At 57.8% G+C, this 24714-nt stretch overlaps 1 protein-coding gene across 4 annotated transcripts in view; it reads right to left on the minus strand.

The window, feature by feature from the left end:
• Positions 1 to 24714, minus strand: part of STARD8 (StAR related lipid transfer domain containing 8) — a 42419-nt gene that overhangs the window by 6113 nt on the left and 11592 nt on the right. Inside the window, exons 1-5 of one of the 4 annotated variants that reach the window (XM_057381006.1) lie at positions 24467 to 24660; positions 4606 to 4677; positions 3250 to 3331; positions 2119 to 2182; positions 470 to 1830 (exon numbers count right to left, since the gene is read on the minus strand). In XM_057381006.1, the coding sequence (XP_057236989.1) occupies positions 470 to 1830; positions 2119 to 2175 (1418 nt within the window). In that variant the 5' untranslated portion in view covers positions 2176 to 2182; positions 3250 to 3331; positions 4606 to 4677; positions 24467 to 24660. Of the gene's footprint in view, positions 1 to 469; positions 1831 to 2118; positions 2183 to 3249; positions 3332 to 4248; positions 4358 to 4605; positions 4678 to 13035; positions 13262 to 24466; positions 24661 to 24714 lie in introns of those variants that run through there. The other 3 variants (XM_057381004.1, XM_057381003.1, XM_057381005.1) reach the window with 3 other exon arrangements.

The following is a 24714-nucleotide window of genomic DNA, read 5'->3' on the forward strand; positions in this document are numbered from 1 at the left end:
TTCCTCTCCCTCCACCCGCATCCAGCAGCGTTCCCCTCCCCTGCCCGCATCCAGCAGCGTTCCCCTCCCCTGCCCGCATCCAGCAGCGTTCCCCTCTCCTGCCCGCATCCAGCATCGTTCCCCTCCTGCCCGCATCCAGCAGCGTTCCCCTCTCCTGCCCGCATCCAGCAGCGTTCCCCTCTCCTGCCCGCATCCAGCAGCGTTCCCCTCCCCTGCCCACTTCTGCCTCCCGAGAAGGGACCATCACCCAGCCCCCCGAGGAGGGGATCCGGCACTGCTCCCCTGATCCATGGGATGTGCATCTCTCCCTGCTGCAGCAGCCCCGTCCCTGGGAGTGTTCACGGCCAGACTGGACGGGGCTTGGAGCARTSTKGTCYAGTGGGCAGTGTCCCTGYCCRTAGCAGCACGGATRGAACGAGATGGTATCCAAGTCCCTTCCCACCCAAACTATGTACGGATTCTGTGGTACCTGCAGGGTCTTGTGAGTGACGCTCCCACCCCCGAATCCCGGCGCTCCCGTGTCTCCATCTCCTCAGCCTCGTTGAGGGAGTTCCCAGTGCTGTCAAAGTCACTGGCAGAKGTGCCAACATCCGACATGGACCGCTCTTCGAAGTGCAGGTTGGAGGGTTCCCCTCCCGAGTCCGACTCCTCCTCATCCTCCTCTTCCTCRCCCCCTTCCTCCCCATCCAGGCCAGGGGAGATGGCTTTACACCAGAGCTCCACCTTCTGCTGCAGCCCCCACATGTGCTGCAGGATGTCGTCGAGGTTCTCGAAGGTGACCTCCCCGTCCTTGCAGAAATCCTCGCTGCTGCCGAACTCCGGCACGTTGTCGTAGACGCTGACCCGGCTGCCCAGGGAGCTGCAGGAGCCCCGGCGCCGGTGGGCAAAGCCCCTCGGGGAGGACGAGCCCTCCACGCTGCTGCTGCTGCCGCCCCCGCCCAGCCCCSCGGCCGCGCTCCCTGCGTTCCAGTGGCTCAGGGAGCTGCCGCCCAGGGGACACAAGCTCTCGATGGACAGGGATTTGGGGAAGGTGCCGGGCTTGTGGTCACAGGGGATATAAACCAGGCAATCGCCGTGGCGAGCCCGGCGCTGGCACTCGGCAGCAGCCCAGGCACCCCCAGCGTTGGTGGCCGTGTCGTAGTCCTCCAGGTAGACCCCACTGCGTTTGGGGTCAGAGCTCCCCTTGGTGCCCCCGGGACCGGGCAGGCGGTTAGTCCTGTACGATACCGAGAAGAAGTGTTTTTTGCTGTGGAAAGAGGCAGGTATCTCTCTCTTAGAGGAGTTGGTCCTGGTGGCTGTAAGGTCCCCGTTACTCTTCAGGGAGCCCCAYCCCGCTGGGAGAGTGGCGCTGCAGTGCGGAGCCACCCTCCTGTCCGGGCTGGGTTTCTCCTTGTCCTTCCTGCGCAGGGACTCGATCCGCTTCAGGAAGCTGCGAGACCGTCGCTTCTTCAGCTTCTCCTTGGAGCCCTCTCCCTGGCCCGAGGGCTGCTCCGACGCAGAACCCTCGCTCCGGCTGCAGCTGGAGGTGTTGGCAGCGGCACGGAGCGGGGACAGGGGCTCGGATGGCATGGCCACAGTGCCCAATGTGCCACCAGTGCCACCCACGCTGCCCACGCTGCCCGTGCTGTGCAGGGACACGGCCTCGGGGTTGGTGCTGAGGTCTGTGAGGACGCTCTCACGGCTGGACACCGGGCGCATGGTGCAGCTCAGGGGCTCCGAGCTCTGGGACAGAACATCAGCGGATCCCACCCGGGACCACCTTTTGCTGTCCCTCTGGAAGGCCCAGCGGCTGCTGATGGCACACTGGTCRTCCTCCTCAGAGTCTTCATTCTGTGGGCAGTTGAGAACAGGGGATGGTCAAGCAGTCGGAGCTGAGGAGGGCCAGCACATCCCCCCATCCCAGGGACAAACACCCCAGAGGGGCACAGCCACCAGCACGGCCCCGGGGGGAGGAGAGCAGTGTGTTCACCCCCTTAAACCAGCTTGGGACCCCCTCAGCAGAGGCCTCCAGGAGCCACTCTGTGCCCAAGACAGTCCCAAAGCTCACAGGACACTGCTCCACCATCGAGCTCGTGATGCCCTGCACCCCTCAGCCTGCCCCACGCACCCAGGACTCACCTGTTTACGCTGAAAGTGAACATCCAGCTTCATGGAGGCACAAGTGTTCAGGGTCATCAGCCTCCTGCAAGAAACAGAGTGGCTTTACCCTGGTCCCAGCCCTGCTGCAGTCACAGAGATGGCTTGGGCTTCTTTTATTTTTCCTGCCTTAGAGCCTTGCCCATGTGTGTCACTCACTCCAAAGGTCAGAGGGACACCCCACTAACAAGGGGACAATGCCAGCAAACAGAAGCCCAAGCCAGGCCATGCCAGCTGCTGGGGCCACTGGCTCTGCAAGTGGGCAGGGGTGACCTGCTCTGGGCTATTAAAAACCACCTCAGACTTTCCTGTGCCTGGGACAGGGAATGACTAAAGGATCTGAAAGCTCAGACAGGGCAGGACAGARACCTCCCATCACCTCCTGCCTCACTGCACCCAGGAAATGGCGCAGGGATCCCCTCCTGCCCAGCACAGCAGCCTCTCTGACGGGAAAGCGAAGAAACAGACCCTGTTCTTGCCTCTTCTCTGCTCTGTGTGGGAGGGACAGCAGAGCCAGCACAGGGACACGGGTGTGATGATGTGTCCTGAGAGCCCGGGCAGGGCTGAGTCACAGCAGGGTGACACACAGCCCAGCCGGACATACCATTGGTCAGTGCCTCACTTTGGGTGCCAGCTCTGGCTTGCGCTGGCCGAATTCCTGACACGCTGCTCCCTGTGTCCCACTCCAGGGAGCTCCTGGGGCTGCTCCCAGAGCTGCTCCCAGAGCTGCTCCCAGAGCTGCCCCCAGATCTGCTCCCAGAGCTGCTCCCAGAGCTGCCCCTGCAGCAGCACTGTGCCCGGGTGGGAATGCGTGGCAGAGCTGCGTTGCCTGGTACCGGGATGACCAGTGTCACATGGAGAATAAAAACCTGTTGTTCCCCTGGAAYCACCCAACACCAGCAAATGTTGCCTGATTTGAATGCCTCAGTTCTCACTGCAGAGGAGCAGCAGTGCTGGAGCAGGCTCTGAGACCAGCTCAGGTGCAAGGATGAGCTGCCACACCATCAGGGACCCCACTGAGCCCACCACGCCACCAGGCACCCCACAGTGCCCACTGCCCCATCAGCCTGGGCATCTGTCCCCATGCTGATTCCATGTGTGAGGGAGCGTTACCTGCACAAGGATTTGAGGGAATCCTGGTCCAGGAAGCTGTGGTCCTTCTTCACAGCACTGATGTCAAGAGGGAACGATGACTCTGGGGAGGGAAGTGGCATCAGTGGCAGATCCTGAGCCAGCTGCTCCATCCACAAAGGGCAGCAGTGGGCATGGGATGAGGAAGAGAAACCCGAGCAGCTGGAGAACACCTGGAGGGTCCCTGGGCTCTTCCCARGTACATCAGGGGAGGCTGATAGGGTGCTCCAGGGCCTCCATTCAGTTCCCTGCTCATCCCATCGTTCTGCTCTGCTGGGATCGTGCATGTGGGACCTGGACCCTCAGCCCCAAGGGTCTCAATCCATCTGTTTATAAACCCACAGAGTGTGAACACCACGGGAAGGGGAACAGAGGGAAACACTTGGAGGATGTGGGAAGTTCTGTGAGGAGAGGCTGGAGAAGGGTTGGTTCATTCACAGACCCCAGCACTGCTCCTCGCTGCCCAGCTGTGAGCACTGTCTGGGGCCAGCAGCTGGGGCTGGGGTCCCAGCAGGAACCCAGCCTGTCCTTGCACGTGGGGCCTGCCCCCCAGAATAGGCACCGGCAACAAACAGGCTGTTCATGAAGCCACTGCCGGGGGTTGGTGCTACGGGGGAAGTGCCCGCTGAACAATGGCCACGGCTGCGGCCACCGGAGCGCCGCTTCCCCCTATTGTCCGGCTGCAGCACCACTCCTCACACCGACCCCGGCCACAGCAGGGTCCCACCATGGCTTCCACATAAACACAGCTGAKCCTGAGGCAAGAGCCACCACCACGGCCACCCTGCCACTGCCCCGGGCRCCTGGCACAGGAGCTGGGAGTAGGAATGTCGAGGAATGTCCACGCCCCGTGTGCGGGAAGGCACAGGGACATGGTCTGCTCCAGGCAGGGCTCGTTGAGCGCTCAGGCTGGAGCAGGGCAGGGGCTGTGGGAGTGGGGAGGGACAGAAGGAGCGAGAACATGCTTGTTGTCCTCGTTACCTGGCTGCCTTTATGCTCCCACCCACGGCAAACACTCCCTGAACCTCTTCARAGCTGATGGCTCTCCAAAGCCTGACTGCCCTCGGCCAGAGCAGCCACCCCAGGATTCCTCAGAGCCCTGCCTGAAGGGGAAAAGTTCAGGAATGCAGGGAAGTTAGCTGGCTGGCTCTCCAGGCCATGGCCAAGGGCTCAGTGTTACACACAATCTGTGAACAATCCCCTCTGTGAACAATCCCCTCTGTCCCCTGCTCTCCCCAGAGCTGTGGGCGCTGTCCCTGCAGCCCTCCTTGGAATTTGGAAGAGGTAAAGGCTCTGAGCAGGTACAGAGCAGGGTCAGCAGGAGGAGGCAGCTCTCACCTTCGTACAGCTGGGCATACTGGGGGAATCCCGCTGCCCGCAGCCAGTCGCACGCTTTCTTGGCTTCGATTTCTGCAAGGAAGCAAAGAACCAGCCTGAGCATCCCAGCAGCAGCAGCACCACCCCAGAACACAGCCCACTCCCCCAGAGCCCTGACACTGAGGCCATGTGGAGAGGAGATGCCTGGCTGCAGAGCTGGGGGTCCTGGGCAGACACAGCTCCCTGCCAGTACCAAGCAAAGAGCGGGAGCTGACGGGAATGACGGGGCCATAAGATCAATCTGAACCCACCAAACCAAACACAGCTCTGGCCAGGCAGGAGAGGAAAATCTTTCTTTGTAATCATGAGTTCAGAGCTCATCAGAGCTCAGGGCTGATCACTTCTGCAAACATCCCCCAGAAAGGCTGCCAAAGGAGCCCTTCCTCCCCACCCCTGGCCCTCCCCRCTCCTCCTTTCAAGCTGGTGTTCATCCCAGTGGGCACCAAACCCCTGCTGGGGTTCTTCACCCCTCGCCCAGCTGGTTCCCACCCCTCACAGAGATCAGCCATYGCCCACAAGAGCCCATTCAGAAGCCAGCAGCATTTCCTGGGAAATTCCTYCAATTTAGAGAACTTGAGGGAAAACAGCTCAGAGCTCCAGCAGCCGCAGCAAGTCCCTGCCAAGTGTCAGCACCCATCGGCCCGATGACATTTCTACTGCCGAGGGTGGCAACATTTGACCTCAAGGGTAGAAAATGCCTTGGCAGGCTCAAGGTCTGGTCTGTCCCTCCTGGAGGCACCACCCAGCACAGAGAGGGCTGAGGCTGAACCCACCCRGCACTGGAACACCCCAGTTCCGTCCCCATCCACCCACTGCCTCGGCCCAGAGCTCCGGCTACAGTTTGCATTCCCAATTCCAAAATTACAGCAGCAGAAAAAAAAAACCAAAAAAAACCAACCTCCAAATAAGCAGCTCAGTTCAGGACAGGACCAAGCCAAAACCCCGGACCCAAATACTTGSCAAGTTTTGGGAAGAAGTTTTGGAATGAGCATCTGGATCTGAGTCCAAACCTCACAGCTGTCCTTAGCCGTGCCATGACTCCTGCCAAAACCCAGGGCTGACCCCTCCCRCCCCCAACAGGGCTCAGACCCAGCAATCCCAGTGCAGAACTCAGCCCTGGAGTTATCCTGGGTCATGTAGAGCACCACATCCCTCCCAAAGAGCCCAACACCCTGCGGAGAGGGAACCCCACAGGTGATCTGTCCAGCAGGAGGGCRCCAAGACTGGTCCTTGGCCATGGCAATTCTGGCAGCAGATCCCTCCCACACTCCTGAGGTGGGCAGGACCCAGGGATGGGCATTTCCCAAAGCCCCAGCCAATGGAGCCACCAGTTCCCACTCCTGTTCCAYTCTGCTGCTGCTTCGCTCCCAACAGAAATTCCATGGGGCCAGCACCTGCAGCTCCAGGTGCCCCCAGCCATGAGCAAAACCACTGACATCCCACCTGCCCCATGGATCCTGCCCCAGGGATTCCACCCCATAGATTCTGCCCATGGATCCTGCCCCACGGATCCTTCCCATGGATCCTGCCCCACTGATCCTGCCCCACGGATCCTTCCCATGGATCCTGCCCCATGGATCCTTCCAATGGATCCTGCCCCATGGATCCAGCCCATGGATCCTTCCCACGGATCCTGCCCCATGGATCCTTCCAGTGGATCCTGCCCCATGGATCCTTCCCACGGATCCTTCCAGTGGATCCTGCCCCGTGGATCCTGCCCAGGGACGGGTCTGGCAGAGGGCAGCAGCAGCAGGGCCGTGGCTGAGCTTACCCCTGCCCACAGCGGGGCTCAGCTGGTACCAGAGCATGGCCGGGCATCAAGCGGGGACACACCGGAGTCCGGTGACACCCAGCGTGGCCACGGCCACCCCGCCGGGCCGGGAGCAGCGGGAATGGCCGGAGCCCAGGGCAGCAGCAGGATGCTCGGCGGGACTGGGCTCAGCCGCCCACCGTCCTGCTGGAAACGCGGAGTCAGAACACGACATTTCCTTCCCTCTGCTGCCTCCCCCATGCAGGGGCTGGCTGGGGGCCAGAGCCCTGATTCTCCATCTCTCCTCACTTTTTGGGGAGCTGGGTGCCAGGCTCTGCCTGCTGTGGCACGTCCTGCCTCCCCCCAGAGCCCCTCAAACACGGAGAACCCCCTGAGAACAGCGGGGGCTCTGACAGCCCAGGCTGAGCCCTCCTCATGTAGAAGCACTGTCACAGAAAAGGTTTCCAAGTGTCCTGTCCCAGAGGGAGCCAGCAGCCAGCTTCCTCCCCTTCCCGCCCTTCCCATGGACGTGCTTTCCCAGGGAAGCACAGGAAAGGCCGGGCAGGCGAGTGCTCCTGCCCTGGGGCATGGCCGGACGCTGGGCGCAGGGTCACCCATCCCAGCCGTGTTCCCAGCCCTCCCTGTCACCTCTCAGGAGCCTTASGGGCAAGGCAGGGTGATGGGACCTGAGCCCAGCACATCCCCCTGCCTGCAGCCTCCCCTGGGAACGCAGGAATTGCTTCCCAGGGATCCTCCACCACCTCAGCCTGAGCCCCAGGCAAACCCAGCCACAGAGATGGGTTCCCAACATCTCCAGATGCCACAATTCTCTGATGTCCTGAGGCTCATCAACCTCTACACCCACCCTCAGAGGGCACAAAGAGGGTCTCCTTGCCTCCACTGATCAGAAAATGATTTGCAGGAGCTTAAAGTATCTCAGTATCTTTGAGATCTGCAGTTTAAATGGTGCAGAAATGATCCCATCCAAGCTGCATCACAGCACACGGCAGAGTGCATGCATCCCTGAAAAACAAGGGGTAAATCCCAGCAGCTTGCTGACTGCAGGCAGGGAAGGTAGACCAGCATCCCCATTATGTTTTGTGCTCCAGAGGGGGTTCTCGTGGGAGATGAACCCTCAGGAAATGTCTGTACAACCTCAAGGCAGAATCCAGCACCGACACCCTCACTGAAAAAGCTCCAAATGGCACAAAACCCCTTCGAGCCACCAGAGAATCCCCCCCAGCAAACCCTTGTCTAGCTGCTGTTGAGGCTGGGTGGTGTTTGCCAAGGAAAAGGCATGCAGAGCAGCTCTCCCACCCCCTGCACCCAGCAAGGGACAGAGGCTGTAACCCAAGTGCCACCAAGGTCCATCAGAAATGCCCYGAGTGGGTCCAGCCCCCTCAGCCAGGGATCCCTGACCCCCCAACAGCACTAATGCACACCAGGGCAAGGGGTGGAAAGCAAAAACAAAGGAAGAGACTCCCATTGTGCCAGAAGAAAAGGATGAAAACCAACACTGAAGTGGAAAAAGATGGACAAAATTCCCCAATCCCCTTCCTGCAGTCACTGCACTGTGGCATTTCCCTGGGACAGCCCACTGGTGGCTCCAGCAGGAGTGGCTCCTGTGTRGGGTGTCTGGAGCCTGACAGCTCCCTCTCAAGTGCTTTTGGTGCTCCATCCACCCCACCCTGGCCTGGAACAGGGAAAAGCCCGGGACATTCCAGGCTCTGAAATGAGCAGCCTGGATCAGCGGAGGCCAGCAGAATTACAGGCAGGAGAGCCACTTCCCAGAACCCCAGCTCTGCACTTTCACTTTAACAATCAAAACTAAGAAGGAAAARTCCCAGGCCCAGCTCTCAGCTTCCCACAGCCAGGTTCCAAATCCCCACAGAACATCCCACACAGCCAATTAGTGTGCGAGGAGAAAACCCCGCCACAAAATCACTCGCACATTACCTCATGGAAAGCTGGAAGCAGCTGCCTGGCACTGCGGGGGAAGCTTCAACCCCAGCACCAGCAGGGGAAAATTGCTCTTTTTTCTTTCTTTTTGGTGTGATTTCTTTCCACCCTGCCTAAAAATAAAACTGCCTACAACAGGGACTTCCCAGCCGTAAGGAGAAGTTTCTTGCCTGTTTTTCACAGGAACGACAGAAACTCCCAACACTCTTCCTGAACCAGGTGGATATGCCTTCACTGCTTGGAAGTATGAGGAGCTGAAGCAGGTGTCCCATGGGAAAGGGGTATTTTAGTGATGCTGAAGGTACCAGGGGCATGGACAGAAGGGACTGATTCTGCCAGGAGAAATCAGAGCTGCACCTCTGAATGGGGCATCACTCCCACAGCAGCCAAGAGACAACTCCAGACCCTCCCAATGGGCTTGGGAGAGAGCACCCATGCTGCTCTCCTGACCCTGGGCACAGCCAGGACTCTCTGCCCACCCAGCTGGGCTCCTGGAGCTCCACACAGCCACGGGCACCTCCTGATTCCCAGCTCCCCTCAGCCAAGCRCAGAGATTTGGGAGCTGCCAGCACAGACACGGACAGGGCACACGGACAGCAATGAGGAATGCTGTTGGATGTTCTCCCAGACATGGTACGTTTCCATAATTAACCTTCACACACTAAATAGGTCTCACAAGTTTTGGGAACTCCTCCTTGCTATGTCACCAACCACAAATTACTCGAATTCCTCCAGCACCTCCAGCCCCGAAATGTCCACTCCAAGGGCATCATTCTCTGGGGATGGCATTGCGGGGGCACCAAAGCCCTCTGCCACCCCACTCCTGTCCCAGACAGCTGCTGTGTGGTGCAGAGGAGCACAAGGGACATTCGGGGTAAAAACGACCCCAGAGGTTGCATGGAAATTGCAGGATGGCATCTGTGAGCACCAACCAGTACAACCCAGATGGGAACGCCTCTGCCCACCACAGGCCTGGGAGACTGTAGCTGTTGGGTGTCTGGACCAGATCTGGATCACAATCCATGCAGGGTTGGCACAGAGACCCCCAGCAGCACCATCACWGCCCCCCAGAACACTTCTCTGCCTTATCTGTGCCCCGCTCATCCCTCGGCTCTGCCCCAGGGCTGTGTGTGCCCGCCCTTATCAGCTCTCATTTCCTTCCCTCAAACGAGCCCATCAGCACCCTCAGGTCGGGTTTGTTTTGTTCGAAAAGCTCAACCAGCCCTTTGCACCCGCAGYGTGCAGAGCTTTGTGGAGCTGCCAGGAAACCCAGGTGACGCTGGAGCAGCTCCTGCCCTCGCAGGCTGGCACCCAGGAGAGGAGCTGGGCCCCATCTGCACAGGGAACACCTTTGCATCCACAAATATCACTCAGAACAACCTAAATCCAGGTTTGCAGCCAGTGCTGTCTTCAATAAAGTTGAGAAGGAAGCACTGAAGCGGACACGTTATCCCCAAACAAATGAGGCTCAGGACYGTGGAATCCTGGAATGGTTTAAACTGGGAAGCTGTCTCAGATCGAGTATTGCCAAGGGTCCACCACTAACCCAAGGCCCTTCTTCACACCAACACATCTTCACAAACCTCCCAGGGCTGGGGTGAACAGGGGACAGGCATGCTCAGGGGCACGGATACACCAGGGGGGAAGGGTCTGGAGAGCTCTGGGACATTATATCCGATGGACATTGGCAGCAGGACACAGTGCAGGGGGGCAGAGGCCAAGGCAGCGTCCCCTTGAGCTGCTGTGACAGCCACAGGAGTGTCCTAGAGCACATTGCAGACCCCTGCTCCCCCAGGCAGCTCCTCAGAGTCCTGCAGCCCCCTTGGCCAGCAGAACAGCTCCTCCCAGAGCAGTTGGGAGCGCTGCGGCAGCTCGGGGGTTACACGTTCCACTGCTGGGGTTGCAGCTGCACAGCAGATGTCTGGGGGAACAAGGGATGGGAAGAGAGAGGAACAGAAACAAAGGGCCAGGAAGGTGAGGACCCTGATCCGTCCTTGCCTCCCCCACCTGCATTTCTGCAGCTGCTCAGACCCCAGAGGARCAACAGAGAGGGCAGGACCGTCCCACTGTGCCAGGAGCACACAGCAGCAGCACCCCACATTCAAGGGGAAGCTCAGCAGGAACCTGGGGCTCCATCTCTGAAGAGGCAATGGCAAAGCAAGCTCAGGGCAGAGTGTGTCTGGCTCCAGCCCACCCTGTGCACCMCCCTGAGAAGGTCTGGAGCCATCAGCAACCTCTGCTGGATCTGACTTGGCATGAAGCTCCTGCCTTCTCCCTGGTGTTTGCTGAACCCAGAAAGAAAAATCCAGAAGACAATCCCAGAATAGTTTGTGTTGGGAGGGACTGTAGAGCTCATCTCATTCTGCCCCTCTGCACAGGCAGGGACACCTTGTACAGGACCAGGCCGCTCCAAGCCCTGTCCAACTTGATCTCGGACACTTCCAGGCATGAGGCATCCACAAGGAGCAAGATAAAAACAGCAGCTCTGATGCTGAAGAAAATTAATCTGTCTTGCCCATCCTGTAGTCCACCCTTTCTAAAATTGCACTGTTTTCCTGTTGACCATCCCATGGATCTCACGAGCACTTTGTTTGGACAAGCGGACGCCGCAGCTCCGAGGGCAGCCAGAGGTGCTGGAGCTTTGGCATTGCTGGGCACAGCATCCATCACACACCACAGGTACCAGCCAGGCTGCACCTCCCAGTGAGGAGGGATCACACCTCACATTTCTTTACATGGACAACAGCAAAATTCTAGTTTTCACCACCTGGAAAAGCGTCAAACTCAGTGTGGACTGAGGTCAACGTCCAGAGCACTGCACTGATGCTGCCTCCATCACAGCACTCACACCCCAGACAGCACGAGACCCAGCTCCAGCCACCACCAAAGGCCAAGAAAGGCCAAGGCAAAGGAAAACACTGACAGTTCTGATAAAAAAAAAAAATCCAAACCAGAACCAGCAGCAGCTCTGGCTCTGCAGGGAGCTCTCAGCTTCAGTCACCCATTAGAGCATTTGTATCTCCCAGGGATGTGACCTGCTGCAGCTGCTCTGCTGCTTCCCACGCTGAGGAACGACCCCCAGCTCCTGCTGCTAAATGCAGGCACTAAAAAACAGTTATTTCCTTAATACACGAGGGAAATCCCTCCTACTTTTGTGTATTTATTTAGCATAAACACGTGTGTTACCAGAGGAACCCTTGGAGCAGAATTCCCTTGCGGTCTTGCTGCAGCTTTTTCCATGYTGTACAGAATCACAAACCCACCCCATTCCTGGCTGAAGAATGCTCAGGCTCCAGTGGCTTTGGTGGGAGSCCTACACACCCCCAGGGACAGGGGAGCCCAAACCATGGCTGTCACACCCAGCTGGTGGCCACTGCCACAGCCCTGGCACAAGCCCTCACAGGAAGGAACAGGCACTGAATTCTCAACAGAGGCACGAAGGGTTACTTTAGGGCTCTCTACTTCCCCTCTTTAAAAGTCTGCAATACAAAAATAACCCCAAATCAAGTAATTCCCAACTTTGCACAATAACCTGCTCCTTCCCCACCAGCTCAGCTCTGGTTTATTGAYCGGTCCCTGCTGCCCGGGGGGAGCACAGGTGCCTCCATCTGCTCCTTGCTAAAGTCCTGAAATCTCAGAAAGATCTGCAAAATTCAGAGCTTTAACCCCAAGGAGTTCTGGATGTGCAGCCATGCCCAAGGCCCCCTCAGCCCACAGGAGGTGCAGGCACAGAACCCCCATCCATKCAGGGACCCCTCCGGGCACACCGAGGCATAACCCAAACCCTGAGTTTCAAGTGACATTTCTGAGGGGGAGCAGGGGTGTGTGGGGCAGGACCGTCACCAGCTCACTGCTCTCTCCCATAGGGATCCCCTTCTGCTGCACTCCACAGCCACCAGCATTGCCTGGCATTGCTCACCTCAGCTCCAGGAGCATTTCCATCCCCGCCCCACAACACCAAAGCCCGCTCCCTTCTCATTCCTGCTCTCCTCCTGCTGAAAMCTGCGTTTTAGTCAGAGAATTGGTGATGCCACATTCCAGAGCACCCCTGGCCATGCTGGTACCCGGCAGGAGTCGAGGATCGGGCTCACACAAAGGCATTTTTGGCTCGGGCTCAGGAAACAATCGGAGCTCAGGAGGAGCTCCCCGCGCTCCCACCGGCTCGGCTGGCTCTGGCCAGAAATAAACCCGAAAATTGCCCGGGCTGAGGGTCTGTTCTGCCTGCTGCTGCTCCAGCGGGTAAGGAACAGCCCAACGCGGTGTGACAGAGGCCAGCCCGTGCTCTGTCACTGCCACTGCCCCTCTGTCCCTGTCCCGCCGTGTCCAGTGCTCCCTGCGCACCCCATTCCGGCCACACGTTCCCGCAGGGAGCTCCCTGCAGAGCGCTCAGGGGGAAAAAAAGGTGAAGGAAATTCTGTTTTTCAAAAAAAAAAAAAAAAAAAAAAAAAAAAAAACAACAACCCAACAACTTAATATCAACACAAGAGACACCTCTGAACCCTGCCCTCGCCCCGCTGTGAAAAAGCCAGAGCAAACCGCCCTGCTGCACAGGAAACGCTGCTTCCAAGAAATCTCGAACGAGAAAAAAAGGTCATTTTACAGCCTTTCCCACCTCCCCCGAGAGCGTTTGCTGGCTGGAGCCTCCGAATCCRAACACAGAGCTGGGACACGAGCAGACTCACCATGGCAGGAGCCGTTAAGCCCGGCTTTGTTCATTGGAAACCGTGGATTAAATGCAGAAAAAAGCATCAGCATGACCCCCAAGCCTCCTTCACGCCCTCCTCGGCCACCCAGCACTGTCCGCTGGCGACAAGAGACCTTCYCGCAGGCACCCCATGGCAGAGCTGCGATTGTGCCCGGCGGGGCTGTGCGGATCTGAGCCGACGTGTCCCCGCTGCCCCGGCAAACAGGACATCCCGRCACGCCGGGCTGAGCGCCACGGCGGGGGTGGGACGGCGGGGAGGGCTCCGGGCTCCATCCGGTAACGCTCCAGCCCCGTTACAGCGGCAGCAGCGGCTGTCCCGCCCCGCACGGGACCCCTCTCCAGCACGGTGAGCTGCAGATTGCCATTCCGGTAAGAGAAATGAGGGCAAAGAGCCCCGCAGGGCGGTATCGTGCCGGCTCCAGGCGCTGGGAGAGGGAGCACTCGCTGTCCGGCAAGGCAGGGAGGAGAGGGATGGACACCCCAAAATCCCCTCTCATCATCAGACATCAGCTACTCAAACCTCYGGCCATGAGCCCCCGGTGAGGCTCCTCTCAGCCAGTTCCGTCTGCCAGGGATGGGAAAACTGAAAACCATCATAGATTTCCCCGTCCCTCAAGGTAGCAAAGAGGATTAAAAGCTCAGAAATATGGTTCAGAGACATGATATCCAGGCTAAATCACCCAATTCTCCACAAATTTCCAGTTTGTGCTCCACCTGCCCTGGGAATGCTCCTTCCCCATGCAGCAGGACTCAGCTCACCTCTCAGCCCAAAGCAGAGGGGTCAGCACGGCCCAAGCAAGAAGCTGTGGTTGACAAAGGATGAGTCTCCACAATAAAATCCACATTCCCAGTGGCAGCACTTCCCCAACCAGKGCATGGCAGGAATCCTTCCCAGAATGAGCTGTGAGATTCCACAGCTGAGCATCCTCTCACCTGGTTTCTTCTTCCCAGAGATAAACAGGACAGGTATCTCATCCCAGTCCAGGGATATGGCACTGCAAAGCACCCTGCCCACCCCTCAGCTCACAGCTCARACCCTGCACTCCCAGCCCCCAGGAGGGACCCTGCCCCTCCAGACCACGCTGTCCCATCACAGCAGCAATGGAAGTGCAGGTAACAGGTCCAATATCACCCAAAAACACAGGGGTCAGTGAAACTTGTGGACAGGGATGGAAACACACAGCAGGGACAGTAGGTTTAGTAGGCCCATGGTCTACTTCGTTCTTTTTTCTCCTTTCCCAACTAGAAGGAGATGTTGTTGGGGCTGGAGTTGAAACTCAAGGCTTCCCATTCTTTATGGAGCCAACAACAGATGCCAAGACAGCGGGACAACAGCATGTTGAAGAAGTCTTTTGAAGATGTCACAGTTTTTCAGAAAGAGACACAAAGGAACATTTTAAAAAAATACAGAAGTCTCCTTGCCAGGAATGTGGGGAATGTCAGGGAATATTATAAAACAGGATGCAAAAGCTGGCCTYGAGCGATGCTAGAGACTCTTGCGCTGGCCTGACAGTCAAGATGTGAATCCCAATGGAAGAACAATCATGAGAATGGCAGAGTCAGCTTACATGGTCCTATCCATCTGCCTCCCACCAGAGAAACCAGCACAGCCAGCTCTGCCAGCCATCCCTGTGCCCCTTCCCACAGGGGCCCAGACATGGACCAAAACAGGGTCCTTCATGTAAAAAAACAGCATTTTTGAGGAGCCAAAGCAAGCAAATTGTCCTTGTGGGACACAGCAGAGAGCCATGGATCGGGAAGGATCCARGGATGCACAAAAGGATCTGGGCTGCTCCGTGGTCAATAGTCCCAAATCCCAGAGCTTTGCTGTTATCCAGGTGGAACTCTTCCCAGGGCTGGTTCAAAACTCTTTTCAGTTCAGTTAATCAACCAAGCACTTCCCAGCCTCCCGAGCCATTTACGAGCACAGGAGCTCACACCCCTGGCCCAGCTATTCCGGCTCACGGGAAGTTATGACGCCGAAAACACCGGAGCCTCAGCAGTGGCTGCCGACAGCGGGGTCAGGAGCAAAGGAACAGCTCCTGGGGTCAGGGCAAGGAGAAGCCCAGGGGTCAGCAGGCAGCAGGAAACCCCAATTCCACASACCAACTGCTTGCAGTAGGAAACAGAGGCCGGTTACTGGCAGAGCAGTGCCTTTGGCAGGAATGGGCATGTTTGTTCCAGTTTCCCTTCCATGTGAAAGCCCCTCTGTAAGGGAAAGATGTGTCACAGCAAGACCCGCTTGGGGTTTTCTCATCTGGCCCTGACTGCACAACGTCCTCRCTGGTGCTCACAGGGGGACAGGGTGAGGATGGGGCTGCTCAGGGGTGACAGGTCCCCTCCTGATGGCAGGGTGATGCCAGGACCGGCAAAGGCTCCAGCCAATGTGCAGTGCTTCCCAGGACTGCCACTAGGAACACTTTGCCCTAAAGATGGTCATTCTGGAATACCCACTGCGATCACACAGCGAGGAACCTCCCCACCACAGCAGCTGTGCAGGCAGGGGAGCTGTGCCCAGCAGCCAGTGCTGAGTCCTTCAGAACAACACCCTAAAACACWCGCCTGTTCCCAAACAAGAGCCCATTTTTAGTCCCAGCAGTGTGCAGCAGTTGCCCCACTGGCGTTTCTCTCCCTCAGCAAAGCTCTCCCCCCCCAGTGCTGCTGGCTGACGTGTTTGTGGTCAATCAGGCAGCTCACACCCTTCTAGAACTTTGTCCGTCTATTTTTAYGATCACTAATTTCTGACTCACATGYGAGTTTTCGGAAGGGACCCAAAGCCCAGCTGAGGCACCTCAGCACCCTCAGCATGTTTGGGGACGAGCAGCACCTGCCCCCAGCCCCCATGGCCACACAAGACAGCCTGTACCTGGCTTTAGCCCAAACCCCCCATCCCAGTGCTCACTGTGCACACACGTCCAGCCACGCTCCACCGCCCTGCCCACACGTGACAGGTGACACTGACCCGTGACGGCCACGCACAAGGACTCGCTGCTCTTCCCGCTGGCTGCTCACCCAGTGTTCCATTCCCACCTGCCCACGGCACTGCCAAGTAGCACAAGGTGCCTCCAGGCTGAGAGCACCCAGTGGGGCTGCAGGAGCTGATCTTTGCTCTCCCCCATTTCCAGAGCATTCCCAGAGAGAGATGTGGGATATGGCATCTGTTTCCACTTCCACTGCAAAGCACCCCTGCGCCCATCCCCATGCAGGATCTTGGCAGAGCTGGAATGAGCTGAAGGGGAGCAGTGCTGGAAAAACAGRGAAAGCACTGACAAAGCTACCGGTGCATCACTCAGTGCCATGAAGGGCTGAGGAGCCCGGCCAAGAAACACAAACGCTCAATAATCCATGAAACCCAGTCTTACACAATGTCCTCCACGCTGCCAGGAGCCCTTCACGGCTCAGCCCCTGCTCAAGGAGCAGCACAAACCACCTGAGAGCAGGTAAATCCCAGGTRAAGCAGCCGGGCAGGTGACTGGCTCTGCCAGCACAGCCAGAGAACAGCCCAAGGACAGCCAGGATCTCTGTGGGCGCTGGCAGTAAGGAGAGATGGGGATCTCTGAGGATTTGGGTTYCATCCCAAGCCAGCACCGAGCACTCAGCGGGGACGTGGCCCTGCCAAGACAGATGTTCTTAACTCACAAAGTTTCCWTCCATCCTTGGAGACCACTGATAAAATATCAGTGAACCTTATCAAACGCAAATCTTAGAGACTCCTGACTTTGCTATCTCGGCCTTCTCCAACCACTGTGCCCAAAGAAACAGAGACACGAGATTCCGGCTCCTTCCCCAGGACCCTGCCTGGGGGACCCCAGCCCAACTCTCAAAGCAAAAATTGACCCCCCAAAGCAGGAGGGGAGCAGGGGCTCAGGTGGGCGCGGCCATGGCACAGCAAAGTGAGTTTGCTTTGCCGAGGRGGGCAGGAAGGAAAAGCGTCAAACCACCGAGCTCAGCCAAGGGCCCGGCGCCGCTTCCGGCCACAGTTCTACAGAACTTCATCAATGAGCCAACAGCTGCAGCTCCCCAGCCTGTAACAGCATCCACAGAAACAACAAAATGCATTTGAAAACAATCCCTGCGGCTCAGGCAGGTGGCAAAGCCGTGGAGAGCAGAGCAGAGGCATCCTCACAGCGTGGCTGCAGGGCCATGGCCGTGCCCCAGCCCCAGGGACAGCCTGACCCCGCCACAGCTTCCTCAGCYGGAGGAAGAGATCAGGGCACACCCAGCTCCTCTCAAAGCAGGCTCTGCTGCTGGGGAAGGGAGACCCACCCAAAACTCGCCAGCTCCCAGCCTGATCCTGCAGCCACCCAGAGCCGGCTGGAGCCGCAGCTGCCGGACACTGACCCAAGGTCAGCCTGACAGCGGCCATGTGCCCAGGGGGAATGTGAGGCACAAAGCCCCAGCTCACCAACAAACTCTGACTGTGACACTTCTTCAATCCCACATCCCATTCCTGTCACCAGCACAGGGATCACGGAATCATAGGATCTTGGAATTAYRGGATGGYTTGGCTTGGAAGGAACCTTTAATCTCATCCAGTTCMACCCCCTGCCATGGGCAGGGACACCTTCCACCAGACCAGGTTGCTCCAAACCTCATCCAACCTGGCCTTGAATACTTCCAGGGCAGTCACAGCTTCTCTGGGCAACTTATGCCAGGGCCTCACCACCCTGACAGGAAAAAATTTCTTACCAGTGCCTCAGCAGCACCGGAGGGTCATCTCTGAACCCTCTTTTTGCATTTAAATACTAAAAAAAATTTAAAATAAAAACACGTGCTGCTTCTATTGCGCTGGGAGCTGTCCTCACCACACCAACCAGCACCACATGATTTTATTCATCCCCTCTTCCCTGCCTCCTGCCACGCAGACACCGTCCATCAGGCCAGAGCTACCTCTGTGCTTGGCCCCACACACACCGGTCCCGATTTGCAGGTGATGTTTGCAGCCAGCTCGCTGCCTTCGACCTGAGGCAGCCCCAAGGAGCTCCCCAGGTGCTTTCAGAGGCTGCCTACAGAGCACCAGCACTCCCAGTCCAGCCATTCCATGGCTGGGACCACCAYTCGTGGTGCTGCCAGAGCGGAGCGACACCGCAGCGCTGCCGGGGCCAGGAGCCAAGGCGAAACAATGGGAACCATTTACAGGGCAGGAAGCTGCATCTGCTGGATGAAACGCTATCTTCAAACAAGACGTGTTTGGATAACTCCAGTTTCATAACTCGCCTCTTCCGATGTTAGGAAATCACGGTAATAAAAAGAAAACAAAATGGGGGAGAAGAAACTTGGCACGGGGAAGATCGGGGAACAGCTCGAGCCCCACAGGGGTTTGGCTGCAGCTCCTGCCCCAGGGGCAAGGTCTGATCAAATATCCTCGGGGAAAGAGTTAAATCTGYACCACGGACCTCAGGGGCACAGGGAATGTCGATGATCTGGTGCATTACCACGTTGGCTTGTTTGTCTTTTCAATGGAAATCAGAGCCATCCCTGGGGGAGGGAAGAGAACCCCAGCAAGCACAGGATACGGGGTCCAGCAGCTCTCATCTTCATCATCTCAAAGATATGGAAGGATTGGTCTGAAAGCACCCTCAGCACCCTGGGGATGCCAGCTCAGCCTCACCACGGTGGCAGCAGCGCTGCCAGAGCACACGTGGGACCCTGCAGGACCCTGCTCCTCACGCTGCTGTGACAGCCTCCCGCAGCTGCCACCACCTCCACAATTCGGGACAAGGAGCCAAAAGCTGAGGTCACCCGGCTCGGCTGCAGACCCTCCCCAGCACCCACCTCCTCTCCCCGCCCTCCCCAGGCCAAATATAAACTTGCTTACAGGAAATGCCTTAAAGAAAAGGCACCTCCCTGCGTCCCGAAGAATGCCCAGAAAATAAACTGTCTCTGGACATGAAGGAAATGGCTTTTTTTTTTTTTTTTTTTTTTTTAAATCACATTGCAAAGCAGCTTTAACCCCTTCAGTCCCTACTGCAAATGCAGCCCCCGTGTGTCTCACGGACTTTCAAGGAATCTGGACTCTGCATTGGTGACGGGAGAGGAGCCTTTTGCCAGATGCCACCTATGGCATCATTAGATCCTGAAAAAAAAAATGCCACCAAACCCAGAATCCAAACATAAAATCTCTGTCTGGCAAGGAAATCACGGGACCCTCGAAAGGGGCTCATAGCTGGGGACCCACTCTTGAATTCACAAAAGCACTGGCTCCCTTCCCAGAGCCCTTGGGCATTGCTGGAGGTCCTGCACTGCAGCCAGGGCGAGCAGGGGGCTGCCCCTGTGCCCCTCTCCCCTCCCCAACCCCTTCTCCAAGGGTCCTGAATGGGGTGTGTGAGTCGCCATCCCCACCGAGGGTCCCTCCGGAGGTGTGCTGGGATCTCCAGAGCTGGAAATGCGATTCCCAGCTTCYTGCTGAGGGCAGGGATGGGGTACCCGGCCATGCAGCCCCTTGCAGCCCCCCACCCCAGCTCCAGCAGCCCCTGCCCTGTGCCAGCCCAGCCAGGACACACGGCGAGGCTTAGGAAGCACAAACGCTGCCTTCACACCCTCATCCTGACACAAGGCAGACATGGAGAAGCAGCTGCCTCAAAAAAATCAGTGTGGAGAGCAGAGAGCTCACTCTGCCCTGTCCCTCCGCCAGAGGACAGGACAATAAATAAATAAATAAGCTCAGTGCCAGGACCTGGCAGTGTTCCCATGCACTCACAGGTCACAGAGAGGGGGATTCCATTSTCGCTGCACAGAGGAGGACACTGAGGCAGGAGCATGGCCAAGGGCACAGCCAAAGCACTCCCTGCCTCACAGCCCCCCAGCACCTCCCTGAACATCCCCTTAATAACCAGGCACTCGGGGCTTTCAGCCTCGAAGGCACGGCGTGGTTTGATGCAATTCAGCTGCTGCAGAACGCCTCCAGTGCCTGCTGTGGTTTGGAATTTCTCAGCACAGCAGCAGCAGCGCTGGAGGAGCTSTTGTGTGGAGGTGTGAGGCCAGGCGTGGGAAAGGGAAGCGTGGGGTCAGCTGCCACTTGGCTGGGAAGCAAATGTGCATCCAGAGCAGCAGCCAGGGATCTGGGTTCAGCAGAAGATCACCTGCCTGGAGAAGAGAGGCAATTCCTGCCCTGCCCCAAATTTTTCACTTTGTGTACACCCATTATTTTTAGCTGGGGGAGAACCACTGCTTCCTACATCCCTGCTGCTCCAAAACAGCAGCACCACAACTCCCAGGAGTTCATCCCAGGAGAAATCACAGCCACAGTGCATGTGGGACCTCCAGTGTGTCTTTGCTCATTGCAGAGGCTCTCACCGGGCAACAGCCATGCTGGGATTTGCTCAGGAAGGTGTCCAGAGGCCATGGGGCAACCCTCTGGAAAAACRGAGCTGGAACAGCAGCCCTGCCTGCCCAGACATCCTGCTCTTTCCCAATGACACTGATGAAATGAGGTCAAGTGCACTGTGCGTCACCGCTGCGGGCACCGTCCCACAGCCTTGTGACAGCTCTGCCGCCCCTGCCCAGGGTCAGTTCCAGTTTCAAAGGAGCAGCACAGGGATCCAGCTGCCAGCCAAACCTCTCAACACCACAGAGCAAACCCCCTCTGCAGCCCCAGAACCACCCCTGCCCCCAGCTTGGCCCGCTGCCCCAGCCCAGCCTTCAGCACTGACAGCAAAGCTTCATCCKCCTCACTCCTTTTCCTTTTTTCTTCCTTTTTCCTTTAAATGTCAGCTCGTTCTTGTCCTCTCCATCTGCAGGGCAGGGAATCCCCAGCTCACCCATGCTGGAGAGCACAGGAGCCGTCAGGTTCAGCACCAGGACACCCCAGGAGAAGCCACCAGCTCCTGCTCCCACTTGARCAATGGGACCAAGCCTTGTCTGCAGCACCCATGGAAATCCAGACATTCACCCCAGGACCATGCCACAAGCCAGGACATATCCTGACCACCCCATCAGCCTCGTCTCCCCTGAAGCCCCCCAGGCTGTGACACTGCATCCCTGCTGAGGTTCTATGTGCTAATGGGATAAGAACCAGCTGAGCCCCCCGGGAAGGTCCCCTGAGCTGTTAAAGCTGTTCCAGCTGCCGTTAACGTTTATTGTGCCTGGAACTGGCACGGGGTGACAAGTGCCCAGAGCTGATAAGGGCTCTGCAAACAGCCAGGCCAGCGCCCACGTGGCACAGGGACCTGTCAATGATTAACCCAGCAGCAGCACGGGGACACGGCCACCCACGGGTGTCACAGAGACGGGGGACACATGGGRACCCACCAGGAGCTACATCCCATGGGATCAGGGTCAGCACTTCAGGAGAGCATCGGGCAGAGGGTGACAAGCATGGAATGGGGCAGAGCACAACCAGCACAGCCCCACAGTGACAACGATCAGAACACGCAGGTAGTGTGCCCAATGAATCAGAAAGCAAACAGACAAGAAAAATCCATCACCTTCCAGCACCAGAAAAATATCCTCTTACTGGAAATGTATGGACAGAGCCTGTCTCTTTAAGTCCCCACGCCCAGCCCCGCAGCCTGGAAAGGTTCACATGTTCCCGAGGTGCCTGTGCAAGCGGCAGGAACCAAAGGGCCGTGGCAGCTCAATCATTAACCGTGCGGAGACCCCCGGCCTCGCTGGAATGCGCCGCCGCTGCCGGTCCCCTCCGGAGCGCTGCTCCAAGGTTCACAGGCGCTGCTCTGCCCTGGCCAGCAGCCCCTGCAGGCTCCGGCCRCTTTCCAGCACAGCTCTCCTCCAGTGCTAACCCCACCAAACACCTCTCATGTCCCAGAAGGGCTGGAGTGTGCAAGAAAGGAGGTTGAGAAGCAAGAAATCTCAATTAGCAGGAAGACATTGCCATGCTAAGCTCACCTGGGACATGGTTTGGGGAGCTGCTACTCCCCGTGGCTCTGATGCCTTGGAGAGCCATTGCTGCTGTGGCAGGATGGGCTCGGGCATGGCGTGGGATGGGAAGACTGGCAAGAGCAGTGATATCCCAGCTTTTACAGCCCCCACACCACTTCTAAAGCTTTTCATGTGCACAAAACCAACTCAGCTTTCATCCGTGGGATCTGGCAATCCCTGCCACCAAATCCAATGGGCAAAGGGATGGGGCAACATCTCTGGGGGCAGGRAAGGAGACCCCAATTTGGGGATGCTCTGCTGGGCCGGGGAGATGAGTCCTTGCATGGAACAGGAGTCCCACCACACCACGGGACCCTCCAGCTTCCCCCACATCAGGGACACAGCGACCACTCCAAAGGCATTCCCTGTCCCACAGCATYGCTGCCAGCACGCTGCCTAAATCTGGGAATTAAACTCCCACAGACACCAAACACAACAGCTCTTCCAAAGCCATACCGAGGGCAAAGGCAAATCCCAAACCCCTGCAATAGGCAGACTGTCTCGGGTTTTTCATGATCAGTTGAAGGGAGGGGACTTGTTTCTTCTCTCTGCTGGTGGTGATTTACCCTCAGCACCGCCCGCACCCCTCAGTGCCAGCCAACTTCCAGCTCGGTCCTTCTGCCCAAAGTCACGCAGCAACCTCAGCATGCCCTCGGGGAAAGGGCGACCTTTCGTTCCCCCACTCACTTCAATTGACTTTGAGAACTTTCAAATCTTTTTTTGAAATTAGTACAAAACCAAAGGGAAGTACTGACGTGCCCTTGGGCACAACCACATTTTGTTCTCTTACGAAACGGGGCCGCTGGCAGCCTGTCCTGTGAACACACTGGGGTTTGGGCATTGGAGGCGATGCAGACAAGGAATGCTCAACGGAAGCTGGATTTATGCAGCTTTTCCTTTTATCAGAAAAGGATTTCTTGGAGGAAGWGTGAGCACATGGCATGAACGTGAGCTGCTCCTCAGAACAGTTTTGATACCTGCTCTGCGCCAGGACATCATGTTTTGCCACATACATAAAATAATTGCAAGCTTTCAGGATAAGAGTAGGAGTTGATTTTGCCCTGCAAGAACGGAGGGAGACTGAGGTGATCCGTGCTGATCCGTGGCCCCTGCTCCTGTTGGCACACATGTGCCCAAAGTGGTGAGGGGCGGCTGCACAGGCACCTCCCCGGCTGGGCCTTGGGGAGAATGCAAACAGAAAAAGGCACAGCCATTGATAAGAGTTCACGTATGCAAGTGGAAAAGAGCGTGGATTTCTGCCAATAACTCACGATAGGTACTCCAACACCCTGGGACTGTACAAAGGTCTTTAAGTAGAAGAGGCTCTGCTGCCCTCGGCACACAGAGCGTTCCAGAACAAAAACCACAAATCCAAACGCACAAAGAGCTGGTGTTTGAGCTCGGCACGATCAAACAGYGCCTGAGGAAGCAGCCTCTCACCTTGGCAGCACGCTTCCCCAGAGCAGAGCTGGGTCACAATGTGACGCATGACACACGAACAAACCCGGCCATCCCCACCAGCAACAAAGGGCTCCAAAGGAGTCAATCCGCTGGAAACATGTGCCCATGGCAGGAAAGCAGGACATGGAACCCAGCCTCCCCCCTGCTCGAGAGAGCCTGGAGCCTCCTGACATCAGCATGGTTTTTCCAAGAACTCACTGACTCTCTGAACCACATGGCAAATCCGAGTTTTCCCAGGTTAGTTGTCACTAATCSCAGGTAGAGGAGGTGAGGAGGAGCCCTGGGCAAAGCCAGGTGGCCCAAAGCCACCCATAGAGCCCATCACATCCCCCCTGAACCGGCAGAGCCGGGGGCTGAACACACCAGACCCGAACCCTCCAAGGACAGAAGCGGATCCTCGCCCCACACTCTCCCGTGACCCAGCCCGGGAATGACAGAGGGGGATCCAGTTACTGCACCAGGCTGTCAGGAGCTGTGTGCCAGCTCCAAGCTGCTCATCCTCCCCGGCTGCAGCAACAGCCACCCCATACAGGCACCGTGTCCATCCACACACGGACACCGGTGCTGGAGCACACCCATCCCACTTGGCGGCATTCCGGAGCTGCTGGGGGCAGTGGGGCTGAATCACAGAATCAGCCAGGTTAGAAAAGCCCGCTGAGACCACCGAGCCCAGCTGCTCCCCCAGCATTGCCAAAGCCAGCACTGACCCACCTCCCCAAGTGCCACATCTGCCAGCTGCTAAATCCCTCCAGAGACAGTGACTGCCCTCCCTTGGGCAGCCTGTGCCAGGACCGGACAGTCCTTTCAGAGAATAAATTGTTCCTAATACCCAACTAAACCTCCCCTGGCACAACCTGAGGCCACTGTATCTCTCCCGCACCTCCTGTCCGCTCATTCCATTACACACAGAGCTGTAAGCGATTTCAGGAAAGGATTCTGTCACGCGTGTGCAACATCCAGAGCACAGCCCAGCCCGAGCCAAGGAGCAGTGCCGGGAYGTTCAGCAGATTGCTGGATGCTCTCTCCCGAAACCCTCCTCCTCCTCTGCCCTCACACCCAGCCGCATTTACCTTCAGGCTGTGCCCCGTGCAGCCGCGCTCTCGGGGAACCTGTCGAGGGAGGGGGAAGAGCGGAGGGTCTGAAGGAGGATGGAGGGTGCAGAGGCGAACCCCCGGTGCCCGGGCCGCCGCGGACAGCGGGCGGGCTCGGGCAGTGCCAGCCGCCGGCCCGGCTGTTGTCGGTGTGAGCGCGGCCGCGGCAGGTGCGGGGTGTGCCGCGGGGACCGCCCGCGATCCGCCCCCCATCCCCGTACCGCCCC

Source organism: Malurus melanocephalus, unplaced genomic scaffold (assembly GCF_030028575.1).
Source record: "Malurus melanocephalus ecotype Western Australia unplaced genomic scaffold, MMel_1.1 scaffold_486, whole genome shotgun sequence".
NCBI classification, from domain to species: Eukaryota; Metazoa; Chordata; class Aves; order Passeriformes; family Maluridae; genus Malurus; species Malurus melanocephalus.